The 22,632-nt window shown below is 39.2% G+C and overlaps 1 protein-coding gene and 1 pseudogene across 3 annotated transcripts in view; both read left to right on the top strand.

Moving 5' to 3' along the window:
• The first annotated feature begins 470 nt into the window (after positions 1–470).
• Positions 471–22,632, top strand: part of Rock1 (Rho associated coiled-coil containing protein kinase 1) — a 124,475-nt gene continuing 102,313 nt past the window's right edge. For 2 of the 3 annotated variants that reach the window (XM_057788319.1, XM_057788320.1), the window contains exon 1: positions 473–1,355. In XM_057788319.1, coding sequence (XP_057644302.1) covers positions 1,263–1,355 — 93 coding nt within the window. In that variant the 5' untranslated portion in view covers positions 473–1,262. Of the gene's footprint in view, positions 1,356–22,632 lie in introns of all 3 variants that reach the window. The other variant, XR_009058286.1, reaches the window with a different exon arrangement.
• LOC130886973 (calnexin-like) lies at positions 21,460–22,604 on the top strand (annotated as a pseudogene).

The raw sequence follows: 22,632 nt of genomic DNA on the forward strand, positions 1-22,632 counted from the left end.
TCGTAAACAGACTCAGCGTGTTGGGGCTCAAGGAGAGCTGACCAGAGTGCTCTGGAAAATCCAAGCTCCGCTGGTGCTGAAATAACTCTCTTGTACCTACGGGACGAAAAGCATCCTCCTATCCAGTCAAAAGTATCTATCTCAGTGATAACAAGCGCCTTTTTTTCTTGTCAGAATTTTCCCGACCTGAGGGTAAGCAAGGCCCAGAGGAAGCAAAGCTGGGGCGCCTGCCAGCACCCGGACCAGAAACAGGGAAAGGTCCACCTCCGTCCGGACTTCCATGGCAGCCCCGCCCCGCCCGGCCAGCCCCGCCCTCACAGGCGCCTGCGTGCGCGCGCGCGCGCGAGACCCGGCCTGTTCCCCTTCCGAACGCCCGCGCCGCGCATGCGCACGGCGCACCGGCGGTCTCCGTTTGTTTGAACAGGAAGGCGGACATATTAGTCGGTCTCAGCGCTCCTCGCCCCACCCCCCAGGCATTCGCCTCCGCGACTCGCCCTTTTCCCAGCCCGACCGCAGCCCCTCCCAGGAGCTCCCGCATCAGCAGCCGCCCGGACCCCACGGTCGTCTTCCTCGCCAGGAGTCGTCTTCGGGCCGCCGACCTCGCCCTGCCCCGCCGGACACAGCGGTAGCAAGCCCAGCAGCGACCGGTTAGAAATGGGAGCGTGAGCCTGGTCTGCGCGGGTCAGGTCTTGGCCGAGGCTCATCGGCGCGTCGGGCCGGGCCGAGCGGAACCAGGGATGCGGGGCTAGACCGCCTCCAGCGCCTTCGAGCGGAGCGGGGCCGGCCCGGGGCCCAGGCGGCGCGGCGGCGGCAGCTGGCGCAGCTCCTCACCCGCCCTTCGCTTTCGCCTTTCCTCTTCGCCCTCCCTGGCTGCCCCGAGGGAGTCTCCACCCTGCTGCGCTCCCTCTTCCCGCCGCTGCCCTTCTCTGGACTGGGCCCCGCCATGGCGAAGGCTGCCGGGGCCCGCTAGGCTGAGGCGCCTCGCCGGAGCGACCCGGCGGCAGGCGACGGCGCTGTCGGCTGTCGCGAGGGGCTGCCGGGTGGGATGCGACTTTGGGCATCGGAGCGGCTGCGGGTCGCTGTCACCCCCAGCCTGGGGTCTGGAGAGCCGAGGTCCCCTCAGTGAGGGGGAAGAGGGGGAACCGGGCACACCTGGTGACCCCGAGGTTCCGACTCTTCTGCCCCGCGGCTGCAAACCCCCCGCGGAGGAAGTTGGTTGAACTTGTTTTCCGCTGCGAAGGTATTGTACAAGTAGCAGCATCATGTCGACTGGGGACAGTTTTGAGACTCGGTTTGAAAAAATCGACAACCTCCTGCGGGATCCCAAATCGGAAGTGAATTCAGATTGTTTGCTGGTGAGTGCCGCTGTTTTCTCTGGGTTGCCTTGGGTTCCTCTTGTTTGCTGTCTGGCTAACTGCAACGAGTCTCAGGTGTGCATAGTCATCTTGGGAAGATGCCAGATTTCTCTTTGGAAGAATTTCGGAGTACTAGTAAACTTAATAATTCAAGCCTCTTTTAGCTATTTCACTGGTTCTCAGCTAGCTACTCTGAACTTAGGGTTTTGATTCCGCTTGTCAGTCCCTTAAAATTCTTAGAAACTGCTATTGCAGGTCGTTTCAGAACGTTAACACGTCAAAGTTTATAGTGTATAGTTTGGTGAATACGATTTTAGCATTAATCTTCCAGATTAATTTGACGGTAGTATTGAAAAATCTACTTTCTATGTACAGAATTAGTTCCTAGGGGTTTGGAATTTAGACTTGGAAATGATAATGGAGAATTGATACCGAGAAAGTGATTTTTAAGATAAAATTTTAGGTGTCTTGAGGCTAAAGAAACTTTGCTGAACGTTAAATGCAAACACCTAAGATAACTATATTAGGCCAGCACAAGGTTGATGGCTTTTGAAATATTGTTAGTAAATATATCTCACATATATTAATAACTCTTTTTGATGGTAGTGAACTTACTATTACCATTTTAAAAATGTTTTAAAGTCCGTAGGTCACAAAAAGTCAAAATCCAACCTAAAAATTGACCAGTCGTTGATAGCAAATACAATTATTTGTAAATAATTGACATTTGAGCACTGCCAATACAGTTACCAACAGAATTTTCCCGATTACTACTAGAAATTATATTTTACTACTCTTTCAGTTCAAACAAAATTACTTGATCTCTAAAATCATGTTTTAGTGACTTTATGGACATGGGAGTCTCAGAGAATTATCTTTGTATACTCATAGTTTGGATATTTAAGAATAATAGAATAATACCATTCAGAGAGATGACATTTTAAAATCTCACATTGAATGAGGAAATTTTGTAGGTTAAAAATGTGTATTTCAGTTATTCTAAACATTTCTGTACAGTTTTAACTGAGTAAGGTTTCTCACCAAAGCTTTCAGAATTGCCCTAAGCATACTTGACTATAAAATGAGAGGGTGTGGGTAATGTGTTTGGAGAGTTTCACCCATATTATAGATTCTCTTTCATACTGAGTAACAAGGTTGATGCATAAGAAATTTGAATTTTTTATTGAATGATAAAAGTAATTAGAATACTTATCTAATGTATTCCACATTTTATATGTCTTTAAATATTTACTAAAATGTGTCCTAGGTTTTATTATTGTTAGTGGTCCTGCCATTTTGAACCCAGCACATGCTAGACAAGCACTCCACCATTGAGATGTTCATCCTGTTTTGATTTTTTTCTCCTCCTGTTATGAAGTAGATTATAAGGAGAGTTTAGGAGCTTGTTTGTATTTTTATTGCTTGTTTTCTCTTTTGTTACAGCATCATTTGGTAGGTACTTGATAGAGTTGTGGAGCATACAAGGAGATAAATACATGTTATATGGACTCTTGAGAGTTGAATCCACTTAGGAAAACATTTTAATATAACATACACAGAAACAAAGAAAAACAGTTTACAGATTGAGAAAACAGCCGGTTAATTCCAAATGACTATTTAGTATCCTTCAGTCATCTGTCTGTATCATGAAAACTGAAGGTTGCTTTGAGTTCAGAGTGGCAAAGTGTGCTTTCTGATGAATAGGCTACCGATTTGAGGATAGCATAGAAGATGGGTGCATCCATGTTTAGGGAAACAAGATAGAGTTGGAAGGATAGTGGGGTTAGATTTGTCGGATTGGAGTGCATTTAAGGCTGTCAGAAGATTAGTAGTTATAGGCAAGACCCGGGATAAAGTGAGATCGGAGCATTTTAAGAGTGCTATAATAGGCTACTGACAGTTGGAATCCCAAGCTAGGATATGAAAATGAGGAAGGAAGAATTGATAGAACTTGATTGACAGAGTTTAAGAGGAGAAGGGAGAACAAGAGAGGCATTTAGTCAAATGACTCTAAAAATGTTGAGTCTGGGTTACATTGAAAATGGTGAAAATAATCAGGTTTTGAAATCGCTTAAGAAAAATAGCTCTACAGATGTATTTTAAATGTGCTGTATTTGACAGGATAGTGAGATGAGAGAGAAGAAAGGGTCTGTAGACTATTGGAGATGTGGAGTTAAACTTATAATAAAGGATAGTGATTTGGGAATCATTTACATAAAGTTGAAACTGATATCACGAAAAGGAATAACCTAGAGAGAGATCTAAGGGTGAAAGATAAAGGTTGAATAAAAAGGAAGACTCAAAGAAGCAAGCACTCTAGGTCCTCTGCGTTAAGGTAGCCAACTAGCTTTAGGAGTACAGACTTCAAAGAAACGTTTGGAGAATTAATATTGAATGGACAGATTTGATTACTTTCTGTTGTAATCTTACAATCTTGATCTTTTTAAAATTCCATTATTGAAGGTGACTTGAAATTTTATTATCAGGTCACCCTGAACTTTAAAGATGGGGATTTTCTTTGGAAGCAGAAATCCTCTTTCCAGTTTTATAGTGTCTAGCATGAATTTTCTTTGTACAGTATTTTACGTTTATCATTGGGCATTCATTCATTCATTCGCTCATTCATTCGCTTACGCTACTATTTGCAGTGACTTATGTCACTACATTTTTCAGTGAATTTGTAACTGCTTTGTATGGAATTTGGACCTGTTTTAGATGGGAGTTTAACACTCCTTTTTCCTTGGTTGCCTCTCTAGCTTTGAATGCATGTGAGCTGTGTACATATAGGTACTGTTAGAGCCCAGAAGAAGGGTGTCACCTCCTGGAGCTGGAGTTACTGGTGGCTGTGAGTCACCTATTTGAGAACTGTGAACTGAACTGGTGTCTTCTGCAAGAGCAACAAGAGCTTTTAACTGTTCTCCAGCCTCTGTCCAGATCATTTTAATCCTTGGTGACTGATTTTGCTGATACTTGTTCATATTATTTGCCACATACTGTGCTTGTCCTTCTAGTCTTTTAGCATCTCTTTAAATAGGTTGTGGGATTGTTTGCTTCTGGATCCAGTTTTCAGTAATGAAAGCTCTCAAACCTTTTGGTTTCACAACAGTTTGCTAGCAAATGTTTTTAAATCTAACTTTATCCAGAAAACACTTATTTGGGACAGTAATAATGTCATCATTTATACAATAATACCGTGAAGAAATGCTGGTAAGTGGCTGTCCAACCTTTTCTTCAAGAGTGTGACTTTGTTTTTGTTTTCTTCTAACTGGTGAAGTGTAAGATGGGTGGATAAAGGGGAAGGGGGATTTGTGTTATTTACAACGTTCTCTCACTGTTGTGTCCCTTAGTACATATTTATTCCAACTTTTTTCTCATTAGTCAATTTTTTTTCAGAATGTGGAAAGCAATTGTAAAAAAAAATTGTATGCTGGTTTTTATTTTTCTTATGTAAAATTCTCTTTTTTGTATTTTTAACTAGTGCTTTCCCCATCTTTTCATTTTAGATTTATTTTTCTTCTCTTTGCCTTATTCTTTGCCTTGAATGTGATGGATAATGCATTCCAAACTTGAAGCATCAATTTCTTAGCACTCTTTTCATTATCTGTAAATCTTTTTATATACATACTTATTAATATTGTGTGTGTGTGTGTGTGTGTCTGTGTTTGTACTTGTCATGTAGATGTCAGAAGACAACTTTGTATAGTTAGTTCTTTTTGGCCACTTCTATGCGTGTGCTGGGGGAGTGACTCAGGTTGCCAAGTTTGTGCTTTAAGCATCTTTATTGACTGAGCCATCTATTTTGCTCTTTATTCTTTTATTTACTCCAAAGTTTAAATATTCAACTGGCTTTTAAACCTCTTCGCTTAGACATATTATCACCTAGATTTCTATATTCTAAAATAAATTATTTGTGTTGTTAATATCACTACTATCTCTGCCACTAAACTGGACATTTTGTTGTCAAGTTTTTGGCAATACTATTCCATGCATTTGAGTTTTTACACAAGACTTAGAGTCGAATTTGAGGGTCTAGATTGCTGCATCATCTCCATCCTCTTACCAGTTCGGTCAATCACATTTGAGAATACGCTGCCGTTGGCGGAATGAAAAGACTTGAGATAACTCTTTGCACCGCATACTGGCTCTGTGTGCCAACTGATTGTCAACGCTATGTGCCTGCTGTTGTTCATAGGTAGCTGTGTGCCAATTAGTGCTCATGATTTCAAGTTTATCGGTTTAATTAGTAGTAGTAGGACATATGATTGGTTTGGAGCAAACCTTTTTCCTTAGCCTGTTGTTAATCTCTGTTCTATTTCTATGAGAAGATACTCTGACCAAGGCAACTTTTATGAAAGAAAGTATTTAATTGGGGCCTTGCTTACAGTTTCAGAGCCCATTATCATCATGGTGGGGAGCATAGAAGCAGGCCATGTCCTGATCTTCAAGCAGAGAGAGACACACACATACACTGGGCCTGGCATGGACTTTGAGAAGTCAAAGCCCACCCCAGTGACACACCTTCTCCAACAAGGCTACACCTCCTAACCCTTCTCAAATAATGCCACTCTCAGTGACCAAGCATTCAAATATATGAGCTTATGGGGGATCATTCTTATTCAAACCACCACAGGATCTAACTTTGATGTAGCCTCAAGCAATGAAATTCTTACTTCAGCCTTGCAAACATGCATAGTTTATACTAGACTGTTCTCATTGTTAGTTTATTGCAAGGACATTAAAAACAAACTAGTCTTCTATTTCATTTAAATACTTAGTAAATGTTTCTGTAGCGCTAAATGTGAATTCAAATCTAGGCCTTGTCAAGTGTGAGTTGGAGGGGTTTTTTGTTTCTTTGGGATAGGATTTCTCTGTATATCCCTGACTGTCCTGGAGGGTTTTAGGTGAGTTATTTTAAGCCTGGAAAGCTCATTTCAAGGTTTAAACTTAAAGAAAATTGTTATGAAAATTAAATAATACAAATTATAATATGTATAGTGGTCAGTAACCTGTTACTTAGTAGCTGTTACTGTCATTTTGTAGTATTTCTGGTACATTGTTTTCCTTAAGTGCAGAGTAATTTACCTGTCACTGAAGTCTACAATCTAGATATGTATTGTTGAAACATCCAAACCAAATATAACTGAAAATGTAGATATTAGATGCATTTAACTAGGAGAAGGGTTTTTGGAGATTGTTTACTCAGTTATGTTTTATTTTTGTAGTTATGTATTTTAATTCCGGGAACTTGCACATGCGTGAAAATGCTTTACCTCTGAGTTACATCTCCAGCCCCTTAGTCACGATTTATAATATACTTGCGGTGATTTGAATAGGAATGTCCCCCTTAGGCTCATCATTTGTTTGAATGCCTGGTCATTTGGGAGTAGTGCTATTTGAGCGGGATTAGGAGGCATGGCCTTGTTTGAGGAAATGTGTCACTGAGGGTAGGCTTTGAGGTTTCAAAAAGCCCACTTCAAACCCATAGACTCTCTTCCTGCTGCCTTTGGATCCAGATGTAGAACTCTGAGCTACCATTCCTGCCTGCTTTCTGCCATGCTCCTCACCATGAGGATAATGGACTTAAACCTCTGGAACTGTAAGCAAACTACAGTTAAATGCTTTCTTTTATATGAGTTGTATTGGTCATGGTCTCTTCACAGCAACAGAATACTGACTGTCTTAGTTAGGGTTTTTATTTCTGTGAAGAGACACCATGACCAGAACAACTCTTAAGGAAAACATTTAATTGTGACTGGCTTACAATTCAGAGATTCAGTTCATTATCATCACAGCAGGAAGCATGGTGGCAGGAATGGCAGGCATGGTGTTGAAGTAGCTGAGAGTTCTACATCTTGATCTGCAGGAAGCTGGAAGTAAACTGTCTCCCTGAGTATGGCTTGAATGAATATATATATATATATATATACATACATACATAAAGACTCATATGTTTGAATGCTTGTAGCACTATAGGAGGTGTGGCCTTGTTGGAGGAAGTGTACCACTGTGGTGGTAGACTTTAAAGTCTCTCTCTCTCTCTCTCTGAGTCTTTAGGGGCCATACCTAGTCAAACCGTAACACTAAGACAATACCTAATTTTACTAAAGTTTTGGGTTAGTATGAAAGGCAGTTGGGAGCTAATTTGTTAAGATTTAGTTGTTATCTTGTTCTCTTTATATGTGTGTCTTCAGTACTTTCAATGTCTTCTGTAAATAGGCCCTCTAACACTGAGCACACTGGGTGCATAGAAAAGTGGCTCACAATACTTTTAACTCAGAAGAAAGAACTACACATAAAATTTAAATTATGTTAGACTTTATAATCTTACAGTTTAGCTTTTATGTCATGGTTATACATTTTGGTATATGGACAGTGAAAACTGTGGATTCCATTGTGAAAATTACAGAAAAGCTTACCTATCAGGAGATATTCAAATGGTGCTCTGTTACTGAAGATCAATTAGCACCACTTTCCTATTCCCATACGTGCACAGAAAGAACCATCTAATTAGTTGAAGTCCGTATCATAGCTGTTTGTAGCACATATGTTTATTTATAAGAAGATAGATGTTAGTGAATTAGCTCATCATTTAAACGCACTGTCCGCTTAGTCTGATGATCTGAGTTATATCTCTGGAACCCGCGTGGTAGAAGGATAGAATTGACTTCTGCGAGTTGTCCTCTGACCTCCAGGTGTGGTGTGTGCTCCTGCTCACACACTGTCTTAGTCACTGTTCTCTTGTAATGAAGAGATACCATGACCATAGCAACTCTTATAAGAGAGAGCATTAAATTGGGCTTGTTTACAGTTTCAGAGGTCTAGTGAATCTTCCTGGCAGGAAGCATGGTGGCAGGCATGGCAGGCATGGTATTGGGATGTAGTTGAGAGCCGCACCCTGATCTGCAGGTAGATAGAGAAAGAGACTGGGTCTGGCATGGGCTTTTGAAACCTCAAAACCCGTTCCAAGTAACACTTTTTCCAGCTAGACCACACCTCTTAATCCTTTTCAAGTGGTGCCATTCCCTGAAAACTAACCATTCAAATATATGATCTGCAGGAAGCTGGAAGTAAACTGTCTCCCTGAGTATGGCTTGAATGAATATTATTCAAATGACCACATATACACATACAAAATAAGTAGTTGTACGTATTTTAAAAAGAAGAACATCTGGGTAGTGCTGAGTTCATCATAGGAAATAGTAATTTTTGAAAACAGGTTATTGGCATGATATAGTGAAAAGAACACTGGACTGAACATTCAAAGCATTTTCATAGTTTTTTGTTACTTATTAAGTCTTGTAACGAATTAAATTTTTGTCAGTTTCTTTTTTGTAGAATGATGAAGAGTTGGGTCAAATAGTTATTGATGTCCTTTGTATCTGTATAGTCTATGAGTCATTACAGTTTTTAAATTATCCTTGGGACGGAAGAGATATCTTAGCACTTTCAAGAGCATATGTTGCTTTTGCAAAGGACCCAGCTACTAGCATTCAAATTGTGGTTCATAACCATCTGTAACTCTAGTTCCAAGAGATTTGACACCTTCTTCTGACCTCTTGAGGGCACCAGTCACATATATAGTACATATACATACATGCAGGTAAACAATTGTACACATAAAATAAATCTGAAAAAATTGAAAATTTTTTATTGGTTCATTAGTTAGGAAATAAAGTTTGCACAGTTCAGTGGTATTGGGGTAGACATACAACTGTAAGAACTACCTTTGGGTCATGCTGATTTTGGAAGTAGGTCTTAAACTGACTTTAATTGTTATACTTGGCACTTGGTTTTATGTTTTATAACTTACTTTTTTATAACTCTATGGTACTGATTCTCAACCTTTCTAATGTTATGGTCCTATACTACAGTTCTCATGCTGTGCTGACCCCCAACCATAAAATTATTTTCGTTGCTACTTCATAACTGTAAGTTTGCTGCTGTTGTGAGTCATAAATGTAAATATCTGTGTTTTTTGATGTTCTTAGGAAAACACCTATGAAAGGGTCATTTGATGTCCTGCTCCCCAAAGGTGTTGTGATCCACATGTTAAGAACTGTTGATCTAAGGGTTTGTGCTTTTTGAACAGAAATTATAATCAAGATAATTGCTTTTCTATTCACTATAATATATGTGTAACTCTGAGTGGTGTTACAAATTTGTAATCTCAGCACTTAGGATGTAGAAGTAGTCCAAAGTCATCTTCAGCTACATTGTGAGTTGAAGGGCAGCCTGACCTACAGGAGATCCTATCTCAAGATAAAAAATAAAAACAAATAAAACATCCTCCCCATGTGTGAGTGAGTAAAATATGTATATATATTTTATTTTTGTAAAATATAGCTCTTTTCTGTTTGGGATTATGAAATACAAAGTGTACTTTTCTTGTAATTGCCAAATGATTAGCAGGAGACTAGGTACTCAGATTAAAGTCTGATATTGTAGAGAGCCAAGAGGTTATCTTTACTTTGGTCATAATTTAAAAGGTTGGCTAACTTCCAGTAATACTTTCTCTGTTAAACTGAAACAGTGGGTCATGTTAACATCTTTTTCTTTTTGCTGTCATTCAGTCATACTCACTGTTGGAACTAAAAGGCAATGGGGACACCATAGTGAGGTAAAAACAAATATGGGTCCTGCTTTTATGGAATTCATAATTGTAGGGAAAACATTAACTAAATGTCTGTCACATTAAAATAGTTGAAAGGGAGATAAGGTATGTAAGATCCATACTTTTACTTTAAGGTTTGGTATATATATATATTTTAAGACTTGTGATAAAGCTGTCTTGAGTGTTGTCTTAGGGCTTTTATTGCTGTGAAGAGATACCATGACCACAGCAATTTTTATAAAGGAAAACATTTAATTGAGGTGGCAATTTACAGATCAGAGGCTCAGTCCATTATCATGGGGAGCATAGTGGCATGCAGATAGACATGGTGCTGGCTACATCTTGATCAGAAGGCAACAGGAAGTGGACTGTGACACTGGATGGGATCTAGCATAGGAAACCTCAAAACCCACCCCCACAGTGTCATACTTCTTCCAGCAAGACCACGTCTACTCCAACAAAGCTACACTTCCTAGTACTGCCACTCCCTATGAGTTTATGGGGGCCAGTTACATTCACACTACCGCATTCCACACTCTGGCCCCCATAAGCTTTTAAACAATATAACGCAAAATGCATTTAGTTCAACTTCAAAAGTTCCCATAGTCTATCACAGTCTCAACAACGTTTAAAAGTTCAAAGTCTTTTCTGGGATTCATGGCAATCTCTGAACTGTAATCGTCTGTAAAACCAAAGAGCAGATCTCATACTTCCAACATGTAGTGACACAAGATATTCATTACCATTCCAGAACATAGGGAAGGAAGCACAGTGAGGAAACAACCAGTACAAGACCGAACACCAGCTGGACAAACCCCAAACTCGGCATCTCCACGTCTAATGTCAAAATGCTCTTCAGATCTCCAACGCCATTCAGCTTTGTTGCCTGCAACACACTTGTTTCTTTCTCATGAGCTGGTTCCACTCCCTGTTAGTGGCTCTCTTTGGCAGGTATCCTACGATTCTGGCATCTCTAACATTTTGAGAAGGCTTCACCTTCACAGCTTCACACAGTGGGCTCTTTACTAGGTAGGCCTCCTGTCAGATACACCCCTGACACATGCCTAGCCTCAGTGGCTTTCCGTAGTCTTGAGGAACAAATTTCATCTGTCCTTAACTCTAAAGCCAGAACTTTGTGGCTGACGCTGCCAAATTCTGCTGCATGCTGGGACTGGAACATTGTTCAATTACATCTTCACCAGCTTTCTGTTTTTGATTGTTACCTTTACTGCCTAAGCCTGACTGCTCTTTTTCTTATTTATTTATTTATTTATTTATTTATTTATTTATTATGTATACAATATTCTGTCTGTATGTATGCCTGCAGGCCAGAAGAGGGCATCAGACCTCATTACAGATGGTTGTGAGCCACCATGTGGTTGCTGGGAATTGAACTCAGGACCTCTGAGCCATCTCTCCAGCCCAGCCTGACTGTTCTTGAATTTGATCTGTAGACCAGTCTGGCCTCAATCTCAGAGATCTGCCAGTCTCTGCTTTCTGAGAGCTGGGATTAAAAGTGTGCACCACTACACCCAGATCTAAGCTTTTTTTAATTTGTTTTCACAGGTTGGAGACTTAGCTGGGTAGTTTCTTGCCCTGAGGTCACCACTCCTCTTCATTCCTTTTCTTAACTTGTTTATCCCCTTGTACAGAGGATTTAGCTCTATACCACTTTCTAGTGCCCTTTTCCCCCTCAAATATTTTTCCTTGCTCAGCTTGCTTCTTTTCATTATATATCTTCATTAGACTTACCACTAATATCTACATGATAGAGTCCATACTAGGCTGTTTTGAGATTTCTTCCAACAAAATTAATCCAAAACTCTTCACTTTAGCCTCAGGCAGATACTTAAGACAAGGGCAAAGGGCAGCTACTTTCTATACCAAAATATCACAGGAAATATTTCTAGACAGCATACTGAAATTCTTCTCTGAAACCTCTTGAGGTAGCCATCCACAATTCATCAAACCACACTCATCACCATTGTCTTCCATACTCCTACTAGTATGGTCCATTAAGCTTTAAGTATGACCCATTAAACATGTTTTCCTAACCCGATACCAAAGTCCTTATTACTCCACACAGTAACATGGTCCAGCATATCACAACAATATCCAGTTCCTGGTATCAACTGCTGCCTTAGTTAGGGTTTTTATTGTTGTGAAGAGACACCGTGACCACGGCAACAATTATAAGGGAAAACTTTTAGTTAAGGTGATGGCTTACAGTTCAGAGGTTTCAATTCATATCATGGTGGGAAGCATGGCATCATGCGGGCAGACATGGCACTGGTTAATCTTGATCAGAAGGCAACAGGGGGTAATCTGGGATACTGGGTGTGGCTTGAGCATATACAATATCTCAAAGCCCACCCCTACAGTGACAACAGGCCATACCTATTGCAACAAAGCCACACCAAAATAGTGCCACTCCCTATGAGTTTATGTGACCAATTACATTTAAACTTCTAAAAGTGTATAATTTTCATATACGAATCTGTGGGTTTTTTGAATCAGATTCACCTGAGGTACTTGTTTAAAAATAGATTCTGGGCTTTTCCCTAGGTAAACAAAAATCAGAATATTTGGGGATGATTTCTAGAATTTTTCATGATATGTCAGGTTCTTAGATGCACTCAAGCTGCAAAACTAGTTCTGGTGAGGGGGAGGAATACTATATTTGAGTTTAGTTTGGTAATTTTATAATGAAAAATTTCAAACATATAGAAGATAATGTAGCTCTGTTGCCCAGTATTTGCATTTCTCAGAATTTTATGTTTCACTGTCCATCATTCACCCTTTTCTTCCTATAATATGTTAAATTCTATGTATTATTCCCCCCCCCCCCCATGTGTGTTGGTATTTCAAGACAGGGTTTCTCTGTGTAGTCTTAACTGTTCCACTTTGTAGACCAGGTTGGCCTTGAACTCAGAGAGCTGCCTGCCTCTGCCTCCCCAGTGAAAATAAAAAAAAGGATATTCTCTTATAACCACAGTGACTATTATCATATCTAACAAGACACTCTTTGTTATCATTAATTTCCAGTTTATAAATAAATATAATATTTCTCTGATTATCTTAACTAGCTCCCCCCCGCCCCCCCCCCTCGGGTTTCCCTGCGTAACAACCTTGGCTTTCCTGGAACTCCCTCTGTAGACCATGCTGGCCATGAATTTACAGAGATTCGCCTGCCTTTGCCTCCCATGTACTGGGATCAAAGGCGTGCACCACCACTCCCCCAACTTGTTTTTTTTTTTTTTTTTTTTTAATCCAATTGCTTTATTAAAATCTGGGTCTTTGCAAATTGAACAGTCCCACATTACATGTTACTACTGATTTTGTTTTGTTTGGTCTTTTAGGTCTTTTAAATGATTGAGTAGTGGTGGTTTAACTATGTTGGACTTTTTAGTAAATATTTCTGTAGATGTGACTGTTTTCTTTTGCACATCACAGCAAGAAGCATATTATGTATAATTTTAGTATTCCTTCACGTTTATTAACTAATTCTGTTGAGAGAAGGACTTGTCATTACCTATGGCTGTTTACTTTGAAATACAGTTCATCATACGAAGAGTGAATTCTCCAACTTTTAATGGCTACTTTGCTGAAGAAGTTATTTTTTGAGCCTTACCATGATAGGCTTGGCAGAGACAGACTTAGAAAGGTCTAGATAATATTCAAGGAAACTTTTTAGTGAGGTGACAGTGCAGCAGTACTCTTGACTACCTGCCACTGTCTTAGGGACTGAAGGGATGAAGGAAGAGAGATGGGGGTAGGAAGCTCCATGAAAAGGACCCATATGTTCTAAGTAGAAACAATCATTTTGTTACAGCAGTTGGCAGTAAAGGAGCCTAGGGGATTTTTCCTAGCTGCCTTCTAAGCCCTACAGTCAGTTTCTGTGGTTTTTCATTGCCCGAAAAACTACTAGGAGTGCATTTTTCCCTCTACGATGTGAATTACAGGGATAAAACTCAGGTTGCCAGGTTTTTTGGTGAGCATCTTTCCCTGATGAGGTGTCCATCTGACTGGGCAGTTTCATCTATTTTTGAGTGATGGGAGGCTCTTCATGTTCTTATGTTTGTGTGTGATCCTAATAATTTTTGACAGAGCATTTGTTTCTGTCATAAGATGCTGAGGCTCATCTTGCACGTTTCTTTGTCCCATGCTTGAAAATTAGTTATTATTCCAAGAAAATTTCCTTTTGATGATGTTTTGAATTCTCATTGCTACTGGCCTGCAGTTGTTTCTTGTCCTTATTTGGTCAGTAGAGCTTTAATTTTTGTTTTAATTTTTGAATTTTAACCAGCTTACTATTATTTAGACTATTTCAATGCAGTATTTAGAAATTTGATCTTCTCTCCCCTGCTTTCCCTCTCTTTCCCTCAGTTCAAGATACAGTTGAGAAATTCTCATTAGTATATAACATTTTTATCCTTTTTTCCCCCTGTGGTTTTTGCCCCTCCCCCCCCTTTTAAAAAAAAGACAGTTTCTCTATGTGTAGCCCTAGCTGTTCTGAAACTAGCTCTGTAGACCAGCCTGGCAAAGAGATCTGCCTGTCTCTGCCTCCTGAGTGCTGGGATTAAAGGCGTGTGTCATCACCGCCTGGATTTCCTTTCTTAATTTTGCTTTAATTTTATTAATTTTTATTTTATTTTGTTTTTTTGAGATAGGACTTCTCTGGGTAGCAGCCCTAGCTGTCCTGGAATTAGCTTTTGTAGACCATGCTGGCCTCAAACTCACAGAGATCCTCCTGCCTCTGCCTCCTGAGTGCTGGGATTAAAGGCGTGCGCCACCATCACCTGGTGCAACTTTATTTTAGACTTATTTTTATTTTATCGTGTGTTTTGCTTGCATGTATGACTGCAGTGTGTGTATGCATGGTACTCATGGAGGCCAGATGTTGTTGGATTCCTTGGAACTAGAATTATAGATGGTTATGAGCCACCTTGTGTGTACTAAGAATCAAACCTTTGGAAATCAAATCTTGCCTTTGGAAGAGCAACCAGTGGTCTTAACTTCTGAACTATCTCCCTAGCCCCCTATTTCATGCTTTAAAATAGTACTCTAGTAATTCTTTTTGTAAATTCAGACAAATACACATGTACTACTTGTATGTATAAGTTTATATTCATATTTTTACCCTTTTCTGGCAAAGAAAAATAGCTTATCAAACTGGAATGCATTTTTCATTCTTTTTTTGTAGCCGCATAGTATCCTATTTTATGGATGTTATGGCAGTTTGAATGTAAATTGCTCCAGTAATCTCATAGGGAGTGGCACTAAAAGGAGGTGTGACTTTGTTGGAGGTCACTGTGGGGGCGGGCTTTGAGGTTTCCTGTACTCAAGATACTGCTCAGTTGAGTTCCTGTCGCCTGCACGATGTAGGGCTTCTTAGCTACTTCTCCAGCACCACACCTGCCTGCATGCTCCATGCTCCCTGTCATGATGATAATGAACTGAACCTCTGAAACTGTAAGTGAGCCCCCCAGTTAAACATTTTCCATTATAAGTGTTGCCATGGTCATGGCATCTCTTCACAGCAATAGAAACCCTAACTAAGACAAGTTAATATTGTTTCTTCAGTCTCAAATCAGTGGATAGTGTATTAAGTTTTTGCTATTAGTAATATTGTATGTAAGTTTTGCCATTGTCATACATACATATATATGTATATATACTTGTGTTTACATACATAATATACTCGGGCTTATAGAAGTTTACTGAAAAGAAACCCGTTACCGACAGAGCTATTAGTTGATCACTTGTCCATTGACAATTCGGATCATGTATTCATTGCTATATTAAATATTACATTTCAGGATAGACTAAGTCTAACAGCTCCCAAATTGCCCAACAGTTAGAGAATTACAGAATATTGAAACTCTTATTTGGAATACAGAGTGTTTGACTTCCAACTTCAAATTCCCTGTGGAACAATAACAAACCATTTTTTCATTTATATGCTTAAAATACATTACCTTTTCTTTTCTGCTTGTGCTATAAATTTAGTATTGGTTACCTATAACATAATCTCAAACTTGTTAACAGTGGAAGGCTTAAACAAGAATGGATGCTGCTGGAATAATGCCACTTCCTTTCCATCTTCACCCTCAGAAGATTTCTTCTGCATGTTAAGAGCATGAGGAATGGTTTAATGTCATAATCCAGAATGTCTTTAAAAGTTTAGAAGTGAGATTGCAGGAGTCTGTTTTCTAGGATAAAGCTATTCCCATAGTAAGAAGTGTCCTTACAGTAGCGTATTAAACCTTACAAATTTAGTAGGTGAGAAGTAGTATCTTACTATAATTTTCTTTTATAAGTAAAGTTAAACATATACATATAATATATTAGACATACATATATTTTACTTATATATGTATATGTTTTGCTTGCATGTATGCATGTGTATTGCTTGCATGTCTGGTATCCTCAAATTAGAAGAGGTTGGAGTCTCTAAAATTGGGGTTAGAGATAACTGGGAATGATCATGTGGGTGCTGAGAACTGAACCAGGGTCCTCAGCATATCCTCTTAACTGCTGAGCCATTTCTCCAGATCCATCTTTTCATATTATGTGGTTCATATTTTTATGAACTCTAAAATTTTTTACTATTTTTGTCTAGCTTTACAACTTTCTGCTTATTAAGGGCTCTTCATATATATTAAAATCTTATTACTTTTCTGTAGTAAAAGACCAATAATATTTGCAGTTTATTATGTGCCATATTTTGTTTATTTTACTTGATAATTTAAAAAATAATGTTTGAATCACCTGTCTCTTGTTTCAGAATTTTGAGTCATAATCCCCCAATCTGAGTTATACATGGATTCTTCCATATTTTCATTTAGTACTTCAGTTTTGATTTTTACATTTAGATCTCTGATCTCTTTTTAATCATTTTGAGATATATAAAATTTCAGTTTTACCCAAATAGCTGTTTGATTATCTCCACAAGCCTTTTATAAAATGCCCATCATGGTTCACGATAACACTTTCTCCATAGGTTGCATTCCACACGTATTTGTGATTATTTCAAAACTGCAACAATATAGTAAGGATTATTTCTAAACTGTAGCAATATAGAACCGGATTGTGCTGATTATTAAGGCTGTGTGGTTGTGCTTTTTGTATTATATAATGGGGACTTTAAAATTTTTATTTTTTAATAAGAGCCTCAGTAGGCCAGTCTGGCCCTGAACTTGCTATGTAGCTGTGAACTCCTGATCCTCCTGCTTCTGCCTCCCAAGAGTTGTGATTACAGGCCTGGGCTATCACTCCTAGCTGTTAGGGCTGTTCTAACCATTGGTATTTGAAATTTTACTAAGCATTATAATATCTTGTTGTCTCATTTCTGAGATGGAGTGATGATACCTACTTTACACTGTTGTCATGAGGATGACCTAAGCAGAACTGTCTTGACAAATACTTACTGGCCTAGGGAATTCATACTGTTATTTCCAAGACTGTAGGTATTATATAGTCAAAAATTGATTAAGAATCCAAAGCCTTGAATTTTAGTTTTTGCTTTAAATTGTAAATTGAAAAACTGCAATATCTTCTATCTTTGAACCTTGGAATTTTTTAAGACTATTATAAAAAGTTTACTAATTCTAATCATTTCCATTTAACTTCGGTAGACATAAGTTTATTTGAATTGTCAACTGTTGAGATTTAAATGTGAAAGTGAGCGGTGGTGGTGCACGCCTTTAGTCTCAGCATTTGGGAGGCAGAGGCAGGCGAATATTTTGAGAGTTAAAGATACAGAATAGCCTACAGTGTGAGTTTCAGAACAGCCAGGGCTATTACACAGAGAAGTCCTGTCTTGAAAAATAAGATAAAATAAAGATTTAAATGTGAAAATGCATAGCCCATGTTTTTAAGTCGTTGGTCCTCACCTGGTGGCATTTTTTTTTAAAGTTTTTAAAGTCATATAACATTTGAGCATGGGGCTTAGTTGGAAAATCTAGGGCAATAGAACAGGCTCAGCTCTGCTTCTGGTCAGTTCTCTGTGTCCTGATTGCTGCTGCTTAAGAAAGATATCCTTAATATTTGCCTGTAGGCAAGTCTGTGGGGCATTTTCTTGATTAATGATTGATGGGGAGGGCACAGCCCATTGTGATGGTGCCACTTCTGGACAGATGATCGTGGCTTGCATTAAAAAGTGGGATGAACAAGCTATGAGAAACAAGCCACTGGCTGTGAGGAACTGAGTCAATATAAAGCTTTCCTTCAGAAAGTTGCGTCTTTCAGTTATTTTATCAAGCTGTGAGAGGAGTAACTGTGACTACTACTTCACCACCCTGAACACAGCCTGTGAGGGTCAGGCCTGGTGAGTGTCTAGACTGGAGAAAAGTAACTACACCAGCCTTGTCAAAACGTTGTTTCAGATACAGGAGTTTTAAGTTGTTGCCACTTCTGTAATAGAAAAAATAAAATGTTTTCCCAGTTTTTATCACTCATCTGCTTTAGTTGCTTTCTATTCCTGTGATAAATACCATGACCAAAAGCAGCTTGAGGAGGGAAAGGTTTATTTGGCTCACACACCCTGGTCACAGTTCATCACCGAGGGAAGCCAAGGCAGGATCTCAAGTAGAGCAAGAACCTAAAAGGCAGGAACTAACGCAGTCTCATAAAGAAATACTGCATACTGGCTTGATCCTCACGGCTTGTATATCCTACTTTTTTGTATACAACCCAGTACTATCTGTCCAGGAGTGGCACCACCGTGGGATTTGCCCTCCCCCATCAATCATTAGTCAAGACAATATCCTACAGACTTGCCTACAGCCAAATCTTATAGATATATTTCTCAGTTGAGGTTCCATTTTTTTTTTCACATGACTCTAGCTTGTATCAACTGACAAAAACAAACAAAAAACTAGACTCATAGTTGTATAGTGTGTGAGAGAATGAGTCTGGAATAGAATTGGTTCTGAATCCAAGGTTAGCCGCTTATTAACTTTGTGATTTTGGACAAACTTCTTAGGAGTTTTAAGATTCAAGTGTATCATCTTCAAGTAAGAGTAAGTATAGGTTTTTCTTCGTACTGCTAGGAATGTTAGAAAGGATAATGCCTAGAAGTTCCTGGTAATGAGTCAATATTAGCAATTATTGTCATTATTCATGTTGTTATTTATCTTCATTATTTTGTCCTTGTGGAAAAGAACTTGGACTGATCAAATGAATTATTAATCTACCTCCCCATTGCACAGTTCAGCTTTTTATTTAGTTGTGTGATCTTGGGTAAATATCTAATTATTTGAGCCTGAAAATATGCATAGTTCATAAACTTGAGGATCATGGTAATATTTCATAGGTTTTAATTATGCAGATGGAATGAACAGGTGTCAATAGTTACTTTTATCTGATCTCTATAGACAGAGACTAGGCTGACTTGGAACTCATGGAACTCTTTATCAACCTTTTTCTGCTTCCCAAATGCTGGAATTAAGGGGTTGTGCCATCACACTGACTGGTAATTTAAAATGTTCCTTGATATATAATCTTTGCTTTCTGTTACTGTTTCCTCCGTCCAAGTCCAAATTTTAACTCAACCTTGTTGGACTAACAGGCTAATCTAGCAGTTTGCCAGTCATGATCAATACAATATTTTTTTTCTTTATCTCAATCCTACCTCTTTGGTTCGTCTTCATTTCCACCATTCCCCAGAATACACTGTTCTTCAGGCTTTCTATAGTATTTCATCTTGTTTTTTACCATTCTACTCACATATTTCCAAGGCCTATTATTTTCTTGCCTTGAGTTCTTTCACCAGTTCTTTCATTTTTATATTTTCAGCATCCATCATAACTGTATTGGACTTTTGTTTTAAGCTCTAACTTTATCATACCTTTTGTGTAGTTCAGAACTCATTTATATAGCTGTCATGTATGTGTCTGTTTTGTGTGCTAGTTTTACCTTTAATGAGAATTTGAAATCTTAGCTGAATCCTGAATATTAATTCTATTAATATTTGTGCATTATAAATAACTATCCTGTCCATGCCTCACTCTTTCCTTTTCCTCTGAATTAATTTCCAGATGGTGAAACCCAACTTAAATTTTTGCATACAAAATGAATTATACATTCAAAGAAAACTAATCTGATTAAACGTGAAGATTCAGTAGCTCTGTCTCTTCTCTCACTTTATATTGACTTCATTCTTTCTCTTCAGACAGGGTTTAATCACGTAGGAAAAATACTGCTGCCCAGAGATCAGAGCATCACATCTAAACAGCTTTAACTTTGGTCACTAACTTCAAACCATTGACTATCAAGTCTAGATCTCAGAAAGAAAAAAAAAATCAATTGATTATACTTAGTTGGGTGCCCACTTAACTAGATGAGGATCCCATGAGAATTATGGGAATGGCCAAACAGGTTTTAGGAAAATGACAGCAGTGGAGCAAGGTAGTTGATACCATAGATGTTCATCTTAGATTCTTAGATGTTAGCTAAGTAATTTAAACTCTCCTAAACTGCAGTTTTTTTCCAGTCTATAAAATGGAGTTAAGAAGAATATTTCATAGTATAGTAATATTTTATTTGTATTTTAATAAACAAAGCTTAGCTGAAGACCAGAAGGTAAAACTAAGCCACTAGAGGCCAGGTAGTGGTGTCTTATACCTTTAATCCCAGTACTAGGAAGTCACACACCTTTAATCCCAGCACTAGAAAAAATATAAAGCAGGATGAGATAGGAACTCATTCTCTTTCAGTCTGAAGATTTCATAAAGGTGCAACCACACCAATTAGCAATAGAGGCTGGGCGGTGGTGGTTCATGCCTTTAATCCCAGCTCTATAGAGGAATATAAGGCGGGACTCGCTCTTTTTTTTTTTTTCAGCCTGAAGATTTCATAGAGGTAAGAGCTCTCTAGGGACTTGGCTGCTTTGCTTTTCTGATCTTCAAGTTGAACTCCAATATCTGTCTCTGGGTTTTTATTAATTGTGCTACATTTGACATCCATCGTGGGTTTGAATTCATGACCCTACAATTAAGAGTCATGCTCTACTGACTGACTTTAGCACAGGGCCAGGTGTGTGGGTGGAGAATGTACGAGAGCTGCTAGTGGTCCTGGGGAGGCTTGAGGTCGATCATGTGATGGAGGAGTTACTTTCATTGGTTAATAAAGAAACTGCCTTGGCCCATTTGATAGGCCAGCCCTTAGGTGGGTGGAGTAGACAGAACAGAATGCTGGGAGGAAGTGAGGCAATCGCCATGCAACTCCTCTCTGGGTCAGATGCGATGAAGCTCCAGCCCAAGATGGACGTAGGCTAGAATCTTCCCGGTAAGCCAAACTTCGTGGTGCTACACAGATTACTAGATATTGGTTAAAGCAAGATATGAGAATTAGCCAGTAAGAGGCTAGAGCTAATGGACCAGGCAGTGTTTAAAAGAATACAGTTTCCGTGTTATTATTTCAGGGCATAAGCTAGCCAAGTGGCCGTGAGCAGGGCAGCAGGAACGTAGCCCACTGCTTCTTTCTACAATTATGAAAGGGAAGTGGTTACTGTGTTTGCTACTGATCCTACTGTGTTTGCTACTGATCCTTGGAACTGCAGCTGTTCCGGCCCATGATGGACAGGATGATGGCATGGTCGATATTGAAGATGATATTGATGATGTTACTGATGAAGTAGAAGATTCTAAATTGAAATCAAATACTCCACTCCTCCATCTCCAAAGGTCACTTACAAAGCTCCAGTTCTAACAGGGGAGGTTTATTTTCCTGACTCCTTTGAAAGTTGATCTCTTGTCAGATTGCATTTTCTCTAAGCCAAAAAAAATGACACTGATGATGAAATTGCCAAATATGATGAAACGTGTGAGGTAGATGAAATGAAGGACACAAAGCTTCCAGGTGATAAAGGACTTATGCTGATGTCTTGGGTCATCATGCCATCTCTGCAAAACTGAACAAGCTTGTTCACTATGAGGTTAATTTTCAGAATGGAATAGAGTGTGGTGGAACCTATATGAAGCTGCTTTCCAAGACCTCAGAATGCAACTTGAATCAATCCCATGACAAGACTCCCTAAGCTATTATGTTTGGTCCAGATAAATGTGGAGAGGACTACAAAGTGCACTTCATCTTTTTTACAAAACCCCCAAAACAGGTGTTTATGAAGAAAAGCACACTAAGAGGACTGATGTAGAGCTTAAGAACTATTTCACTGACAAGAAAATGCATCTTTACACATTAATCTTGAACCCAGACAATAGTTTTGAAATATTAGTTGACCAGTCTATTGTGAACAGTGGAAATCTGCTATAAACGCTTCACGTGAAATTGAGGTCCCAGAAGATTGGAAGCCTGAGATTGGGATGAAAGATCCAAAATGCCAGATCCAGATGCTGTCAAGCCAGATGACGCTAAAATTCCAGATGAAGAGGCCACAAAGCCTGAAGGCTGGTTATATGATGAACATGAATATATCCTAGAACCCCTTGCAGACAAGCCAGAGGATTGGGATGAGGATATGGATAGAGAATGGGAGACTCCTCAGATTGCCAGCCCTAAATGTGAGTCAGCCCTTGGGTGTGGTGTCTGGCAACCCCACTTATAAGGGCAAATGGAAGCCTCCCATGATTGGCAATCCTAACTACCAGGGAGTCTGGAAATCAAGGAGAGAGTAGGTGGAGTCAAGGAGACACCATGTAGTTG

The sequence above is a fragment of the Chionomys nivalis genome, chromosome 14, assembly GCF_950005125.1.
Source record: "Chionomys nivalis chromosome 14, mChiNiv1.1, whole genome shotgun sequence".
NCBI lineage: Eukaryota > Metazoa > Chordata > Mammalia > Rodentia > Cricetidae > Chionomys > Chionomys nivalis.